Source organism: Mugil cephalus, chromosome 12 (genome assembly GCF_022458985.1).
Source record: "Mugil cephalus isolate CIBA_MC_2020 chromosome 12, CIBA_Mcephalus_1.1, whole genome shotgun sequence".
NCBI classification, from domain to species: Eukaryota; Metazoa; Chordata; class Actinopteri; order Mugiliformes; family Mugilidae; genus Mugil; species Mugil cephalus.
The window spans coordinates 23,066,607-23,079,779 of record NC_061781.1 but is presented as its reverse complement, the minus strand read 5'-3'; the positions used below and the strand labels follow the sequence as shown (position 1 = coordinate 23,079,779).

Sequence of the window (13,173 nt, the reverse complement as noted above, 5' to 3'; positions counted from 1 at the left end):
ACCAGAAAAGTAAAAATATATCCTAGTTGAATGTTCTTAAAATGGAGTCATTTAAACATTTTTAATTTAATATTTCTATTTTTTATTCCTCTCCTAATCGTTATTGCAAATTATTTTGAAAAGCGTGTTTAAACCGGATGTAATAGAAAGGTAATTTTAGTCTAAAATTTAAGTAAATGTATAAATAAATTAATACAACGATCGGTTTATATCTTTATATGTTAATATTATGTTTTATATATTCTTTAATACTATAGTTATTTTTATAAAGGGATTTAAAAGAACAAAAGGCAAAACGACCAGTTGAAAAAAAAGACTTCATTACCCACAATGCAATTCTCGTTTCGTCAACGTTTTTTATTTGCTATCGCGGGCTTTGGTTCGATATGGCGGCAGGGTTCGAAACCTCTGTTTGTTATGTTTGTATAACACACGCCTTCGCTTCAGCAGGACAGCCACTGTCCCATGTTACAGGTAAATCCTGTGTGTTTTAAGATGTTTATTAACGCTGCCAGTTTATCTGCTTCGTATTTATAGTGAAAGACCTGGGAAAAAACTTTAGTGTCTCGAGTGACGCGTAGCTTGCTACTAGCAACAGACGGGTGTCAACACGCACGCCAAGCCTTTTAAATAAAATTACATTTTTTACTTAAATGTGCTGAGGGAGCTAATGTGACATTGTTAACTTAATTTCATGATAAATTATATGACCCTGTCAGTTATTCGGCTGTTTAGTTTTCTAAAAATATGGTATATTTAGCATGTTACTAACCAAATAATTGAATCTGATGGTAACGTTACGTTGTTGTGAAGCAACCGATTGAATCCAGATTTTTATCACACTGGCTGTTGTTGCTTTTGTTATTTAGTTATTTAATATTTACTGTTTTTTTTCTTTGATTTGTTAGTTTTTTCTTTATTTATTTATTAGTAGAATTGTTATTTTTATTTATTTGTTGATTTCTCTCGTATTGAGTGATTGGCATTTTAGTGGGTGGGTGGACATTTAGTTGTGACAATCAACCTTAATTCTATATCTTATGTGTATATCACAATGTCTCTCTATAATGTTCAAAATGTTCTACAAATAAAGTTCAGTGGGGGTGTTACACCTTCTATGTATAGTTTCCTCAGGTCTGGAACGTGCTGGACTGTGTTTATACAGGATGTGATTAACTCCTAACCTGTCACCATAATCTGTCGCTTAAATCCGGATTAGCAAACCCTGCTTGAGACACTGCGGCCAACATGTCATCTCCAGCGGGGCTTGAGTACTCCCAGGCAGACTTCCTGGCCCGATGGATGCCAAGTAGTACCAGAGCCGGGGTGATCCTCAACCCTTCTGCAGATTTGGCCTCCTCCCTGCGTCACATGCCTGCCATGGGATCTCCACACCTGGTGCCAGATGACTCCTTCGCCTCCGACTTCGCTCCCTTGCCTGCCTCTGCAGACAGCAGCTGCCTGGAGGTGGATGGGTTTGCCGGCGGATCGCTTGGAGGAGAGAGGCCGGTGAACAGTCTCTGCCCTGTCACCGCTAACGTTTCCGATGGACGTTTGGACAGTTTGGAGGAAATGGCGAGCAAATCGCAGGATATGCCCCTTATGATGAAGCTGGAACAGGTGAGGAATAAATCACATTGATACTATTTGGCTGTAAAAATCTACACTTCTGGTGAGATGGACACCTCCTTGATAACTGCCTTAATAGATATATACTGACCTGTAAACATGCAATCTAGTGTAACATCCTGCACTAAATATTAGCTCCGTTAAGGTTGTGGTGTCTTGTTTTTTTTATGGGTGCTCTGGTTTGTAGTACTGTTGTACCGATACATGTTTATATTACTTGGAAACACGACCTCATTTTAGTCAGTGGACTAGGTTTGGAAACAGAAACAGGTTTTCGTTCAGTTCAGTCCAACTTTCCGATGATGGTGTTTCAAGATAAACTGAATATTATAAGAGTAACAGGTATTTGTTTTAATTGGTGTACTTAATGAACTGGCAAGTGGGTGTACAATATATTATACTGATGCTGGGGCAAGATAATTTAATTTTATAGTGAAATAGCTGAGAAACCTGCACCTTTATTATATTCTGTATTTGTCTGAGGACTAAAAAAATCGCCCTAAAAAAAAAATTTCTGTCACTTCAGTGTTATATCACTCACTTAATACCTTCCTTTGTTATCCCCTGCTATTATTAGTGTTTTTTCCATTAAGGCTATTTATGTTGGCGGGGACTCAAGTGGATGCAACAAGTAATCACTTTTAATATGTTGATCATCAGCGTGTCCACTGATCACACATGTTATAAGTGGCAGCGTGAGGTTCACAATTTGTAATCAAAAGCTTCTAGTTGCCTTTAAACAGGCTGAAACACACAGAGACTTTTCTAGTCTTCGAAGGAAGACGGTGTGACTGATTTCCTTACAATGACTCTGTGTTTGTGCAGTTGAGGAAATGGCAGCAGCACATGCAGGAGCAGCTAAAAGCCCATCAGCTGGAGGAGCTGCTTCGTCTGCAGGAGGAGCAGCAGAAGCTTCTGGGAGCAGTGAACGGATCTCAGCTTTGCACCGGAGGTTAGCAAAAGACAAATTTCATCATTTGTTTTACTTAATATAGAAATATATGTAAACTGAGAACGGAGTCGGACGTGCGTTCAGCCCTTTGCTTCGTAGGTAAATGGATAATTTGTTGATCCTGTAATGTGTCTTACAGAGATGTCTGGAGCAGAATGGCCTGAAGACACACTCCACGAGTCGTCTCATTACAGAGAGAGGACGTACAGCTCCGATATTCACCCCCGTGGAGTCCCACAGGGCTCTACCTGTGGCCTCCGACAAGAGCAGCAGCTACGTGTTAATCAAGATCATGATGAGAGCGACCACGACGAGGAAGGTGAGATAATGTTATTTTGTTTTTAGGTTAAAGTAAGAAAATGGAAGCTTGGTTCACAGGAGTCAGAAAATATCTCATCTCTGGACTGCTATTATCTGATCTATTGTTTATTTTGCCAAGAAAGTCTGGCCTATCGCCACAAATGTGTTCATGGGTCAAACTTGCACTTGTAACAGGAAACGGGGTTTATCTTAAAACACTGGAAGTCAAAAGAAAAACTAAGGAATTCACCAAGATAACCTCAGAAAAACTTACTTATAGGATCAACAACAACATAGACTCTTCTTTGAAAATGTGGGCCCCTTATTAACTCTATAATAGAGCTGATACTTGTTAATCACATTTATTTATTATTTTTATTCTTATTATTTTTGTTCATTATATTATAAATTTGTTTATTTTTCCTAAATGTCATGAATGTTTAATTAAACAAAAAGTTTAAAAAAGGAAAATGCACATGCTTCACATGCTTTTTGTGATAAATCCCTTTTGTGTGAAATTCCTGCAGAATCATGGGACTCCAGAGAAGACGATCAGGAGCAGAGCGTTGATATCAGCCAGTTTCCTGAGCAACTAATTCAAGGAAGTGGTGCAACTAGAGCCGAAGACGACAGTAGAAGAGAGGACGTCAACGACAGGTGAATACTGCATTAATTATGAGATAATTATGCTAAAAGCCAAATATTTGGACGCAAATTCAAGTTTCTATTCACTACGTCTTTCTTAAAAACCAGCATGAGTTCTATGTATTTTGGGATGTATTTACTGCATGATCAGACTTTTATTGATATGATCCATTTTACTCAATTAGGGTCAAGAAGATTTGCAGGAGTCACAACTTCAGTGCAAAAATAAAAAAACAAAAAAACAAATCACAGTTTGCATTATTCACTTTAACTCTTTGGGGCTTTTGAGAGTCTGCATACAAATACATCTTGTGGAACGAATGCCTCGTTTATGTCATGATGTTGTTAAAGCCAGAGGAGGCTACTATGAAGAAAGAAAAACTCAAATACCTGATAATTATAGTAAAAATGTCTCCTGATAAGTTACTCTTTATATAATAATCATGTTTATTCTGATGCAATAAAACTATGATCATTTATGTACAAATTTGATCTTGCGTAAATCAAGTGTAAATCAAACCAGATCTGCAGTTCAGACGAATGTATGTGGGTGTTATGCTTTAGTCCTTTCTGTGAGTGTATTTGTCGTTTAATGCATCGGTCGGCTCTGCTCCAGACCCATAAGGCCGGGTATCGGGGGCCAGAAGCAAACATTTGAGGAGTTGTTGGAGGAGCAGTTGAGGCTGGAGGAGCAGAAGCTGAAGTCTGCACAGCAGCAACAGGTCAGAGGACGAATCAAACTTATCGGTCCTGAAATAAACAGGAAAAATGCACATTTCATTTACATTGTGTCTTTTTCCATTAACAGAGCCAACACGGAGCTTCGCAGATTCCTGCTAAAAGGGCCTTTCTGAAGAGGGGCGAGGGGCTCTCCAGATTTACCAAGAACCGCAAAGCTTCGGTACAAAAACCAGAGGTGAAGAACGACCCCAAACAAAAACCTCAAGCCAGAGGAATCTCTCGCAGCAACTCAGAGCCTGCATCCATCCAGAGGGTTAGTACCAACAGCGCCCCGCGGCTTCCCGTCCAACGTAAAACCGCCATCCTCAACAAAGAAAACCGACAGAGGGGACAGATCTCACCCCCTCAGGACGTCAGAGCGGAAAGTAAAGCAGCACGGACAAAAGTGTTGGGTTGTCACCAAAGACACAACACAAAAGGACCAGAGTATATTCAGGGTGAAAGAGAAGGCAAACAAAGCAAACATCCTCTGGAGCAGAGTAACAGGAGAGTAGGTCTGTGCGTTCAGGCCGTGAGGAACCCGAACCCCGTAACCAAACATCTGGGCGCGTTGGCCGCGCAAAACGAGGCAGCGAAAGAGAAAAGCAGCTGTGGTTCGAAAGCGGAACCGGCCGGAGGGAGAAGAGCGTCGAGCGGAGGAGACGGAGCTCAGCGGGATTCCTTCGAGCTGTCGTTCCAGGAGAAGCTGCAGCGCTGGGAATGTGACCAGCAGGTGGAAAACATGGAGCTGGGAGAGTTTGAGCTGCTGGAGCAAGCAGCCGAAGAGCTGTCGTTCTCATCCAACTCCTCCTTTGTCATGAAGGTACGTTAGTGATTGCTCTACTTTCATTAAATATTGTTTCCAGCACTGTTGGGAATATTTTAATCATCACTTTGCTGTTTGGTGCATGTAAAACTGGGGTTGCTGGTAGTGTTAGAGGGTTATGGTCTGTAGCAGGATGAATTTGCAAAGTGAAAAAATTATATTTTAAGACATTAAATGCAACTTTTCCAATAAAAGTAGCTGCTGTTCCAAGGTTTCACACAGATTTAGTGACACTGAGACCTAGAAATATACAAAAAATGCACTTTTCTGAAGAAGTGACCGGTTGTTTGTTTGTTACATGCTTTGTAATAGTGGAGTTCATTAAATATAAATATTGTCATAATGTTCTTCTTTGCTCTAGAACAACATTTGGAGCTGTTGTTATTTATAGGTTAATACACTGTTGTGTATCTTGAGATGTTTGTGGCTCCTGAACTAAAATGAGTTTGACACCACTGACCTGCAGGTTCTTCATATGGACCAGAAGCATTGGAAGCGTCACGCTGCTACAGGGCTCCACCAGCGACGCCTGTCCTCCACCCCCATCAAGTCTCCTCCCAGAGGCTCCCTGCAGAGCTGCAGCAGCGCTTTGACATGTGAAAGCAGTTCTGGGAATTCAGAAGCACCTTTGGCCAAGAGCAAACTGAGCGCTGAGGACAAGGAGGAGGTGGACAGTGGGAGAGAAGACAAATGTGAGATGTCTGACATATCGTCCTGCGATGACTCTGATTTCACAGAGCAGGACGGATTAGTCAAAAGCACACTTTCCTTCCCTGTGGCGTCTAACCCGCCTTACGACAAGCGGACGTATGAGGACGAGGATGATTTCAGGGATTCGGCTTCAGACGTAGCACAAGAGGATGATGATGATGATGATGATGAGGAGAGCGTCCTCAGCAACGCAGACGAGTCCACGCTGGTGGAGGACGAAGGCAGCCGGCGGGTGAGAGTCGTGTTTGACGATGACGACACGTGGAACGACCTGGACGACACGACTTGCGACAAGAGGGAAACTAGTCCCGTCTCCAAGCTGACGGCCGGCGGGAAAACACCAGCAGACAAGACTCTGGTGAGGAAGGTGGCAGCGAGTAAAGCGGCGGAGCTGGATGAGGACACAGCCGACCTGGTCCCTGATCCTCCTCCTGCCTCCCAGCTCATGACCAGGTTGTTCCCTTCACTGAAGCCGAAAGCACAGAACAAACCACTACCTCCTCCTCCTGCTCCTCATGCTCCAACTGAGTCCAGAAAACCAGACGAGGAGACAGGTTAGAAGAAATACTTACTGGAAAAAAAAAAAAATATGCCAAGAGCGGTTTAGTTAAAACATATCAACACATTTAAGCATCAGATATCTCACCGGTTTGTTCTCGTCCCACAGTTCAGCAGGTTCAGTCCAGGCAGCTCCGTGAGAGGCTGGTTGAGCTGGAGATTGAGATCGAAAGATTTAAGAAGGAAAACGCTGCACTTACCAAACTCAGGCAGGACAACGAGACAAAGCAGGAGAACCTCAGGTGATTATTTTGTTAAAGTTCAGCTGGAAGATTTTATGCCAGCGTAAGGTAGTGTGTGCAAAATAAAATTAAAGACATATATTACACAAGAATATACACAAAATGAATATTGCTGCAATGCAGCAGACGTCACTGTGTCTATTTTTGGGTTTAAATACTTTCATACTTGACGGATTATATTTTTTTTCTCCTTTCATGTCCAATAATGTCTGTTTTTCAGGAGAGAGCGTTTGGAGTTTGAGCAGACAAAGGCAGAGGAGCTGGCACAGTTTGAGGAGTACAAGAAAGAGGAGAACAGGAAGTTGCAGAAGGAGCGTAAACTCTTTGAGAAGCACGCGTCGGCTGCCAGAGCAATACCCGACAAGAAGGAGCGGGAGGAAATCCAGGTGATGCATCGTCAAAACGGATCCGCAGTTCATATTAGTTTCACAAAAACAAACCTCACAAGTGCAATACTGTTCCAATTTACATTAATTATTATAGCTGATACACAAATACAAGTTCCTTTTATGTCTCAAGTGCAAAAAAACTGCAGTTCATCGAGTGACCACTAGGGGCTCCAGCAGTGAGCAAATCCCCATAGACCCACATTTTAAAAAGCCCAACTTTACAGCAGTACTGCAATATTATTTACACAATTGCGGTATGAATATGTGAAATCTTGGGACAGTCCAGTTCAGTGTCTCCTTGTCGTCCTCACCAGGTGTTGAAGCAGCAGCTGAGCTCCCTGCAGGAGGAGCTGAGGAGGAGGGAGAGCCGCTGGACCTCCACCCAGAGCCGACTACGGCAACAGATCGACTCCCTCAACCAGGAGAACAGCTCCCTACGGGACGAGGTACCTGAACGCCTCTGTATCTCTATGTTATTATACAAAAAATGCACTTAATCATAAAATTAACATAAAATGATGTTTTTGTTTTAAGGTCCGTATGTTGGAAAAGCTCCGCCTCAGCGCCTGGAAGAAAAACCCCGGAGAGAAGGACGCAGAAACAAAAGATGCTCCCAGAATATTTGAGAAAAATGTGTCATCTATGACCAAAGGAGTTACGTTCGCTGTGAGTCTGTTTATACGCTTTTTACTGGTTGCATCGATGTGATCACGGTAGTCGTGTCGGTATATTTCAGTCTTTAAACTGCGTAATCACAACAACAAGACCTAAATGACATGATTTAAATAAACGAATGTCATGAATAGTGAAACAAACTATTGAGACTAAAATAATCTTTTGTACCAGGCTGTAAACAATGTTGCTGTAAAGTTGGGTTTTTTTAACATGGGGTCTATTGTTCCCTTTTGGAGCCTCAAGTGGCCACTTCATGAACTGCAGTTTTTTTGCACGTCCACTTCATCTCTCAGACGTGGAGGCTGCTGCTTGGATTAAACCAACCCTGAGACATATTCCTTTCAAAAAATAAACTCCTTAAAGCTTTGATTTCTGCAGCTTTTTGATATTTCACTTTAGCAGAGGTGTTATTTTGGATATAGTTCATGTTTGACTTCCCCTTTAACGCTGAGGCGTCCTCCTCTCACTGTCTCCAGAGTCCTCTGGACTCCAGAGGAGGAAGCAGCAGCAGCATCAGTCCTCCTCAGAGCAGCACAGCGGCAGCTACTCGAAGGAACTCCAGGGAGAGCGGCCAGGTCACTGCAGGTACTTTGACTAGTTTAAATTAAAAAAAAGAACGTGTAACTTCATGAGGCAGCTCCATTTTAAGGAGGAAATCACGTATTTATTTATAAGATTGGGCTTAAAAACAGCTTTAACCAAGGGTAATGCACGTTTAAATGAAAGAATCTTCATTTAGTAAATTAATTAAATTCCAATCTTTCAGATATTATTTCAGATTTAATAACCTGGCCCGAGGTCTTGATGGTTGAGAACAAACTTAAGGTCTTTTTTTATTCCCTCATATTTCTATGTGTTGTGATTCTCAGCAGGAACAAAGAGCAGCCTGAGGAGAACATCAAGACAAGAGCCGCCCTCCTCCTCCTCCTCCTCCTCCTCCTCCTCCTCCTTACCTGACAGGAGGACAGAGGAGAAGAGTCAGGAAAAACCCCCGAGCCCAGAACAACCTCACAGCTGCTCTCCAGTAAGACGCCTGATACAAGTTATCTGAACAAACGTGACACATACCAGGAAAAAGAGGATGTTCAGGTGTCCAGGATTTATTTTTGTCCTCTTCATGTTACAGAAAAGAGATTCTCCAGCAAAAGAGACGGAGCCCAGTGAAACCGAAGAGTCAACACAGGAGGTCATCACACATCCTGATGGAAAGGTGAGAAATCCTGACGGATCCAACCAGTTCACCTTCATCTGGAATATTAATTAAATTAATTAATTAAATAGGAAGTGCTTCCATGTCCTCTGATTACAGCTTTAAATGATAATGGAAGCTGTAGTGAATTCTTTTAATACACATTTTTCTTGCACTAAACTGCAACGATGACATTATCTGCTCCAAATGAAAATGGTGCAAGTCCACAACATTCACATGAAGACACATAAAGTCGACTTTAAAAGGCCACAGAGTCCAAAGATCTATTTAAAAAAAAAAAAAAAAAAAGATATTCTATATTTTTTTAACAATTGTTTATTGATTTTTCTTTTCGACAAAAAAGAACTTCACTTTACTTTTGTTTTATTGTCCTCTCTCATATATTTGTTTATTTTATTTTTATTTTATTGTCACCATCTGGATTTAATTAATAATTAGAATATAATAGAATGCCATTTATTGTCATTATACTGTGTGTAATGAGATTGGAGAGTTTCTCTTTTACAGTGCAAAGTTTATACAAAATAGTGCAAAGGGTGTTATTTACAAGAGAGTTAATAATAAAAATACTGAAAATATAAATAAAAAAAGAAATATAAAACTTATTTTACTGGGGAAGACGGACAGCAGCAGTGGTAAAAATGGGTTAAAACAGAATAAACAGAGCATCAGTGTCAGTGAAAGTATTGATTGCACATAGCGTTGATGGATGAGGTTGTTGCATGTGCATCACCTGCACGAGTGATTAACTTTCAGCTGGTTTTTATTTAATCCTCAACTGATGCAACGAGAAGCTTCTCATTTCTTCAACAACCATCGAAGGAGAGCGAAGCAGAAACTACTAAAACCAACGCTGCATTATTAAAAACCTGGAAGGAGAGTGGGGAACTGTCATCTTCAACGAATAAGTGATGGTGGTGAAATCAAATGGAAGAAAAACGCCAGATGACAGAAGTCAAAGCCTCTGAGAATCTTTGGGATGTGCCACTGTGAATGCTGCTGGAATCAAAGCGTTTTTAGGGATCAGACACTGTACATATTTACCTGCCTGTTAAGTGACGTCTGGTTCTGGTCCTTTCAGGTGGAGAAGGTTCTGGTCGGCGGCGATCGTCTCATCGTCTTCCCCAACGGGACCAGGAAGGAGGTGTCGGCGGACGGCCGGTCAGTCAAAGTCACCTTCTTCAACGGGGACACCAAGCAGATCACAGCCGACCAGAGAGTGGTGAGACGTCCACAACACAATCGACCCACGTTCTGTAAACTCAAACGACTCATTATGTCTGTGGATTCTGGTTTGAGTTACTGTGAAATGAGCTAAATGTCAGAAGCTCCTCATCCTCAGATCTACTATTACTCCGAGGCCCAGACGACTCACATCACGTACCCGGACGGGATGGAGGTCCTGCACTTCCCCAACAACCAGACAGGTGAGATCAGACCGAGCAGCAGTGAAATCACCACGACTCAACAACAAGTCATTTTCCTGAATTTATCTTTTTTTTTTTCCTGCTCCAGAAAAACATTTCCCAGACGGCAGGAAGGAAATCACCTTCGCAGACCAGACGGTGAAGAACCTGTTCCCTGACGGCCGAGAGGAGAGTGTTCTGACGGACGGTACCATCATCCAGGTCAACCCGTGAGTGAAGACCAGCCCGACTCCTTTTAATGAGCTTCCACGCATTAATTATTCAGCTCAGCTCCTCAGCTTTTTACCTGCTTGTGTCCTGCTGCAGCAAAAGAGTCCGATAGATGTTAATGAGTTTTACCAAAGAGACGAGAAACTAAATTTCTATCTAAAGTTTGACTGAGTATTTGATCTTTTATTGGTTATTAAACTGTGGATCACAAAACTAGGTTCAGGTTAAGATCAACAGTTTTACCGGAGGACGTCCTGTGACTCAGATATTTCCCCTTACGTCCACGTTTCATATGGTTCATTCACTCCGGATAAACAAACGGTTTATTTGTTGTGTTTTACTCTAATTTACGATCCGTTGTTACGGCTCTGCTACTTTCCATTTCCCTCCACTGCATCAGAGACAGTTTAAATTGCTTAATAAATTATAATGGATGATACAAATATACTTTTGATACTATTTATCCCAGGGAAGAAATTACCAGCAACCCTGCAGCATTTAAAATAACCTTTAATGGTTGATTTAATGATTTAATCCCTGGTTTAAACAGGTGATTAGTTTAGTAATATCTCCTCTTTGTCCAAACTTTGAATTATAGCACATCCTTCATGGTTCTGCTGCAAAATTGATTCACATTGGATTAGTTTTATCACAGGACCTCTGTGTTATTATTATGGTAATTTACAATGTAATTATTACTTTACAAATCACAGACATGGACAGTTTGCACAGGATTAAGTTCACAGACTAACTGAGTAAAATAAAACCAAACAATAAAAACGTGGATGCACCCCAGCTACATCCAACTGAACTGTGAAAAGTCATAATCATCGGCCCCAGAGCCCTGACCAGCCCCCAACTCTTCTGTCTCACCGTTATTTAATTCATCCCTGACTCCCTCCTCCCGCAACCGTGGATTCATCCTCGACTCCCACTTCACTCTTTGAACAACACATCAAACAGGTCACAAAAACAGCCTTCAATCCCTCCACACTGGAATAAAACTACTGCTACTGCAATAACCTGCTCTATGACTGAACGTTTACCCTCCAAACTCCTCAACGACCACATCTCCCCCGTCCTCCCAACACTTTTAAAAACCCATCTTTTTAAGTTTGCCTTTAACATTTAACTGCTCCCATACTTATTTTATTTATTTCATTCTATTCAACGTTTCATTCAATGTGTTTTTTCTGTTTTTATTTGGTGTTTGTAAAGTGTCTGAGTTCTTGAAAAGCGCTTTTTAACAGGACTGGGTCATACTGGGAATATAAAGTAAATATAGGGCGACACTTTTTCTTGAAACGTAATGATCATTGAATAATTTGGTAATTTTCCCTTTAGTTAGTTGATTATGATGAAATACAGGACAAATATTAGGGAAATAAACCATTTTTTCTCTTAACTAATAACTAATTACAATATAAAATATATAACAGTATACAATTTAAATATTCTCACAATTGATTTAGAAAATGAATTAGTGCAAAAATAAGAAAAAGGAACAATGTAACAAAAATATAACGATATAAACAACACAACAAGAAGAGAAACTGTAACAAAAGTATCAATCTAATGACGCTAGTATCGATCCGATCGATATTTAGATCGATACACCCAGCCCGACTATATAAATAAAATTTATTATTACTATTACTACTAGTAAAAACCACTAGATGAATAAATGGTTTCACATTAACTGGTTGTGAACGCGTTGTGTTTGTCTCAGGGACGGCACCAAACAGATCCACTTCAACACGGGTCAGAAGGAGATTCACACGTCCGACTACAAGCGGCGCGAGTATCCGGACGGCACCGTGAAAACCGTCTACGCCGACGGCCGACAGGAGACACGCTACCCGACCGGACGGCTCCGGATCAAAGACAAGGACGGGAACGTCATCGTGGACAACAGAGCGTAGACATTAAAACTGGTGCTTTTAACTTTTAACTAAACTCCAAAAGCCTTCAGGAAAAAAACAAAAAAACTTGAGGAGTTGGTGCTTTTCTTTTTGACTCTACCTCTTTAGAGGAAGATCGACAGTGAACGAGTCTTAATGCTAAATGCCACAAAAAGAACCGACAAAGCAACATCTGGTCACCACATAACACAAAGAGAATCAGAAACATCTTCCTTTTATTTATTTGAACTGTCATTTCTATTTTTTTTAAGTGTCAAATTCCTTTAGCTCCTCACAGAACATCTAGTGTTTGACACAATGCTCTTTTTTTTTGTGCTCAGACTTTCCTGATCCTAGTTTCATACCTGAGCCTTGAATGAAATGTTACAAATTCTTTAACATTAACTTTTGGGAAGTAAACTTCCTTAAATCTCGCTGGGAAATTGGTCTTTAGTCTAAACAACACAATGTTCTTCCAGGATATTTCCATGTAAATGTAAATATTTTAACAGTAACTTAGGAAACTTGACTCCCTTCGTTTACAGGAACAAAATGTGACGTGTGCTGTAGATTCAGGTAGATTTACCTCAGACTGGTGCGTATTTTGTTTTGTTTGTGATGATTTTAATTTGTAAAAATGTTAAATACATATTTATTTTCTTAGCTGGCTGTATATGATTTTTTTTTTTTGTAAAATAAATTTTATGTTTTTATCTAATTTATAACTATGAACCATTGCTGATAATTGTTTTAAATTTATTTATTAAGGGAACGTAAA

At 40.7% G+C, this 13,173-nt stretch overlaps 1 protein-coding gene across 1 annotated transcript; it reads left to right on the top strand.

Annotated features, from left to right (window-relative positions):
- Positions 1-369: 369 nt before the first annotated feature.
- cenpj (centromere protein J) lies at positions 370-13,113 on the top strand. The gene is made up of 19 exons (XM_047602096.1): positions 370-474; positions 1,220-1,620; positions 2,455-2,581; positions 2,721-2,900; positions 3,409-3,538; positions 4,143-4,248; positions 4,335-5,069; positions 5,539-6,337; positions 6,451-6,583; positions 6,804-6,969; positions 7,287-7,418; positions 7,507-7,638; positions 8,124-8,232; positions 8,517-8,671; positions 8,774-8,857; positions 9,939-10,079; positions 10,200-10,284; positions 10,373-10,493; positions 12,224-13,113. The coding sequence occupies exons 2-19, from the start codon at positions 1,249-1,251 to the stop codon at positions 12,414-12,416; spliced, it is 3,900 nt and encodes a 1,299-aa protein (XP_047458052.1). The 5' UTR covers positions 370-474; positions 1,220-1,248; the 3' UTR covers positions 12,417-13,113.
- Positions 13,114-13,173: the final 60 nt, after the last annotated feature.

Excerpts from the sequence above, each read along its gene's own strand:
- cenpj (XM_047602096.1), top strand. The coding sequence starts at position 1,249 with ATGTCATCTCCAGCGGGGCTTGAGTACTCCCAGGCAGACTTCCTGGCC. Across the intron at positions 10,285-10,372 it reads CTTCCCCAACAACCAGACAG|AAAAACATTTCCCAGACGGC; the intron begins GTGAGATCAGAC and ends TTCCTGCTCCAG. Across the intron at positions 10,494-12,223 it reads ACCATCATCCAGGTCAACCC|GGACGGCACCAAACAGATCC; the intron begins GTGAGTGAAGAC and ends TGTTTGTCTCAG.